The following is a 4,279-nucleotide window of genomic DNA, read 5'->3' as shown; positions in this document are numbered from 1 at the left end:
GCCTCGGGGCTCCCGAACCGGCAGCGGCACTCCCGGCCCGGCAGCGGGGCTGGCCGTACCTCGGGGCTCCCGGAGCCTCACCGGGACTGCCAGCCCGGCTCCGGGACTCGCCGTGCCTCGCGTCTCCCGCAGCCGCAGCACCGGGGCTGCCGGCCCGGCACCGGGACGCCCAGACGGGCAGCGGGGCCGGCCGTACCTCGGGGCTCCCCGCGCGGCTCCGGGACTCGCCGCGCCCCGCGTCTCCCGCAGCAGCGGCCCCGCGGCTGCCGGCCCGGCCCCGGGACACCCGCTCTGGCCCGGCCCGGGGGCCGGCCGTGCCTCGGGGCTCCCGGCCCGGCGCCGGCTCTCCCGCGGCAGCGCCCGGCCCGGCGGCGGGGCCGGAGGGCGGCCCGGGGGCCCGGGGCGGGCTCGGGGGCGGCGGGCGGGGCGGGGGGAGCCCGCGGAGGGAGGGCGGCGCCGGCGGGGCGGGCGGCGGCGCAGTCGTGCGGCGGCGGCGGGATGAACGGGACGGGCCGGGGGCTGTGCGAGCCCAGCGGAGCGCTGCCGGCCGGGGCCCGCCCGCTGGTCAGCGCCCTCATGTTCTCCGCCGGGCTCCTGGGCAACCTCCTGGCCCTGGGGCTGCTGCTGCGCTGCCGCCGCGGCCCCCGCGCCCGCCCGCCCTCCCTCTTCCACGTCCTGGTGCTGGCCCTGGTGGTCACCGACCTGCTGGGCACCTGCTCCGTCAGCCCCTTCGTCCTGGCCTCCTACCACCGCAACCGCACCCTGACCGCCCTGGCCCAAGGAGGACACGTCTGCCTCTACTTCGGCTTCGCCATGAGCTTCTTCGGCCTCGCCACCATGCTCGTCCTCTTCGCCATGGCGCTGGACCGATGCCTGGCCCTGGGGCGGCCTTACTTCTACGAGCGCTTTCTCGGCCCCCGGACGGGCTTGGTCGCCCTGCCCGCCATCTACACCTTCTCCGCGGCCTTCTGCTCCTTCCCGCTGGTGGGCTTCGGGCGGTACGTGCAGTATTGCCCCGGCACCTGGTGCTTCATCCAGATGCACCTGGACTACCTCCAGCACGACGGCGGCAGGGAGGCGTCCGAGTTGGACATCGCCTTCTCGCTGCTCTACGCCACCCTGCTCCTCTTCCTCATCCTCTCCGTGCTGCTCTGCAACCTCAGCGTCATTGCCAACCTGGCCCGCATGCACCGCCGCGGGCAGAAGACCCGCCGGCTGGCCACGCTCGAGCAGTCCCGGGCGGCCAGCGGCAGCAGCCGACGCACGTTCTCCATGGCCGAGGAGATCGACCATCTCCTTCTCCTCTCCATCATGACCATCACCTTCGTCATCTGCTCCCTGCCGTTCACGGTGAGTGCGACCGCCCCTCCCCTGGGGTGGGGTCCCTCTCCCCAGCACCCCTGTTTCTCTCCCTCCCTTTATAAGGCTCCCCCCGCTCTGCTGCCCAAACCTCAAGGGTTGAGGTCAAAGCTTAGCTCCTCCTGAAGCTCCGGAGACCCTGGGTGTGCCACAAACTCCAGGCGATTTGCACATCCCACAGGGGACCGGGAGAATCACCCCCTGTATCCCCAGCGCTGGCAGGAGGATGGGAGGCAGAAGGATGGGGTGGCAGGGGGATGGGGTGGCAGGAGGATGGGGTGACAGGAGGTTGGGGTGGCAGGAGCAGAGGTGCCCTCCCATCCCGCAGAGGCTCCGAGGCCAGGGAGCATGGCCCAGGCAGGGTCCCGAGTATGGGTCCCATCACTGTGGTTCCCGGGAGCCGGGCACTCATGGTGGAGGTGTGAGGGGTGGCAGAATAATAAACTAGACATCCAAAGATGGGGATGAAGGAGATGCCACTGGGCTGGAGAGAGTGGGAATCTGTGCTGGGCAGGCAGAGTTATCCCAGATTTCTGTGACAAGAGGGAAGGATGGAGCTGGAGATGCGGGCAGGCAGCACCGACCTCACCGTTAGACGGAGGTCTCCACTCCGCCGCAACAACACCGAGGCGCGGGCACAGAGATGGGTGATTGCTGGGAACGGAGATCCGGCACACGGGCCACAGCATGCCTCGTCCCAAGGGTTGTGCCCACATCCTGTGTCCCAGCCGTGCGTGAGGCTTCCAGTGGAAATACGGGGTCGAAACACCGCGGCCAAGTGAGGGAGGGAAGAGACGAGTCCCCTGACTCTGCCCCGTGCTCTCCCCACCAAGGAGATGTTTTTCATCCGTCCAAGCCGTATTACACCAGCAGCATCGTGGATTCCGGAGCATCTCGAGCCACTCGTGTCCCCTGCCCCTGTGCCTGAGCCCGCCGTGGCGGGAGGTCATTTTGTTCCCATTAGAAGCGAGCCCCACCAAGGTTGGGAGCGCAGCCAGCGCTAATTTTGTGCTCATGGAGTTAAATAGATGCTACCTTCCCTTCATTCTCCCTTTCTTTTCCCAAGGGAAAAGAAAATAACCACAGGCTGTAGCCAAGCCAGGCTTTAAGACAAAGAAAAGACAAAGCAGTAACGTCTGGGCGCTCGTGAGCATCCCGGGAGCCAGACTCAACATCCTGAGAGACTCTTCAGCTCCCGTCAATGGGCCCACGCACACTGGGCGGCTCTCCCCATGTCCCGAAAAAGCCCGGGTTTGGGTGCCGTGGTTGTTACGAAGCAGGACCCCTTGGTGAGGACACGTGGGCAGGGCCCTCTGGGTCTGCTGGGGGCAGACGGGATGGGAAAGTGCCGCTGATGGGGATCCCATGGGTGCTGTGGTAGCAGATACAGCCTTATCCAGAAGCACAGCAGGCTTTTCTTTTCCCCATCGCCCGGCTCCCATGTGGGGTTGCGTTCGGGCTGTGTTTTGGCAGCGTCTCAAACCGAGCCGCCGAACGCTGCCGGTGCCTCCTTGATGCGACACTTTCTCTTCTGGCTGGGGCTGCCCGCAGCAGTCACCCTCCGAGGAGCAGCTTGGGCACAGGAACCCAGAGAGCATCAGGTCGCAGCACCACAAAATCCTTCCCAAAAAAGCCCCAAGCCCAGAGCCCTGCCATGCACCAGCCCTGGGTGGTACCCAACAGCTCCCGGCCGGAGGAGGGATGCTGATGCCTCCCGCGCCCCCAGCTCCCATCCCTGTCCAAGCATCCCCTCTCCCCCGAAGCGAGGGGGTGGCGATTCGGCCCGTATGAGTAAGGAGTGCTGAGTCACCCTTCCAGGAAGCTCCGTAAGCTGCTATGAGTCGGCATATCGCAGGAAGGACCAGAGCGGTCCAGAACCACGCATCCCTCTCCCTCTCAAATGCACATTGTAATCCCATGTGGTTTTCAAGGTGAGACCCACCACTTCCTTGAGCAGCTGCTGGCTGAATTGCGTTCGGGCTAAATGAAGCCTCGCTGCGTGCTGAGAGCAGAGCGCAGGTCTGGTTTTCGTTAGCAAGAAGTTCGTTTCAACCCGTGGAGGCAGCCAGTGTGCTGTGACAGCCCACATGTCCCCAAGAAGCTGCCCGGGGGCTGGCTCCTGGAAGCCCAGACCCGGCGTTATTTTTCCCCGTCATGTTTTACAGATCCGCGCCTACATGAACAAGTTCAGCAAGGAAGACAACCATGAGTGGGACCTCCTAGCCCTGAGGTTTCTCTCTATTAATTCCATCGTCGACCCTTGGGTCTTCGCCATCCTGAGGCCGCCGGTCCTGCGGTTCACGCGCTCTGTGCTGTGCAGCCAGGTGACCCCCGCGAGCCAGGACAGACGGACTCCGTCCTCCACAAAGACAAAACTGGCAGCACCGCTGGACCCCTGTGGGCAGTAGATCCATCGGCCTTTCCAGGAGACATCTGCCAGGCTGCGGTGAAGCACAGCCCTGGCAGATGTTAATGAAGCTCTGCCTTGCGGCCCATAAAGAGACGTATCTGCTGCAAGGGTGGGCCGGGTACGGGTGGCCCGGCCGGGTGTCACCGTGTGTCTGGGAAGCCCCTGCAAAGCCAGCGCGGTCTCTCACAGGGCAGAAAACACCATGGGACAGGACTGGAGGGGCTGATGAGTACCTGGATATCGCTGTCGCCCTTAGACGGGGCTGCTCCTGCCCGGCAAAGGGTGCAGGCTGCGTTCGGCCATGCTGCGGGAGGGTCGGGGGGGTGAAGCGCTGGGGGGCTTTGCTATAACACTACAGCTGGGGGGGGTGTCAGGGAGCAGAGCTTCCTGCTGCTGTGCTTCCCAGCAAGGTCCCCACGGTTGTTTTGGGCTGGAGGCAGTGTGCAGGCAGGGGTGCGGGTCCTGGGCACGGGCCTGGGCAGCCACTGTTGCTGCGAGCACCCATCTCTG

At 65.6% G+C, this 4,279-nt stretch overlaps 1 protein-coding gene across 2 annotated transcripts; it reads left to right on the top strand.

Annotated features, from left to right (window-relative positions):
- The first annotated feature begins 469 nt into the window (after window positions 1-469).
- Window positions 470-4,076, top strand: PTGER2 (prostaglandin E receptor 2). Of its 2 annotated transcripts, XR_012043159.1 has the most exons (3): window positions 470-1,350; window positions 2,426-2,648; window positions 3,525-3,582. XR_012043159.1 is itself a non-coding variant. In XM_072865832.1 (2 exons), the coding sequence occupies exons 1-2, from the start codon at window positions 499-501 to the stop codon at window positions 3,765-3,767; spliced, it is 1,095 nt and encodes a 364-aa protein (XP_072721933.1). In that variant the 5' UTR covers window positions 470-498; the 3' UTR covers window positions 3,768-4,076. The 2 variants fall into 2 exon arrangements, 1 of the variants encoding a protein (XP_072721933.1); XM_072865832.1 differs by lacking the exon at window positions 2,426-2,648 and having other exon boundaries at window positions 3,525-4,076.
- Window positions 4,077-4,279: the final 203 nt, after the last annotated feature.

Source organism: Ciconia boyciana, chromosome 6 (genome assembly GCF_034638445.1).
Source record: "Ciconia boyciana chromosome 6, ASM3463844v1, whole genome shotgun sequence".
NCBI lineage: Eukaryota > Metazoa > Chordata > Aves > Ciconiiformes > Ciconiidae > Ciconia > Ciconia boyciana.
The sequence above is the reverse complement of the archived record's forward strand: the minus strand, read 5'-3'. Positions and strand labels throughout refer to the sequence as shown.

Coding starts and splice junctions, on each gene's coding strand:
- PTGER2 (XM_072865832.1), top strand. CDS start 499: ATGAACGGGACGGGCCGGGGGCTGTGCGAGCCCAGCGGAGCGCTGCCG. Junction 1,351..3,524: donor TCTGCTCCCTGCCGTTCACG/GTGAGTGCGACC, acceptor CATGTTTTACAG/ATCCGCGCCTACATGAACAA.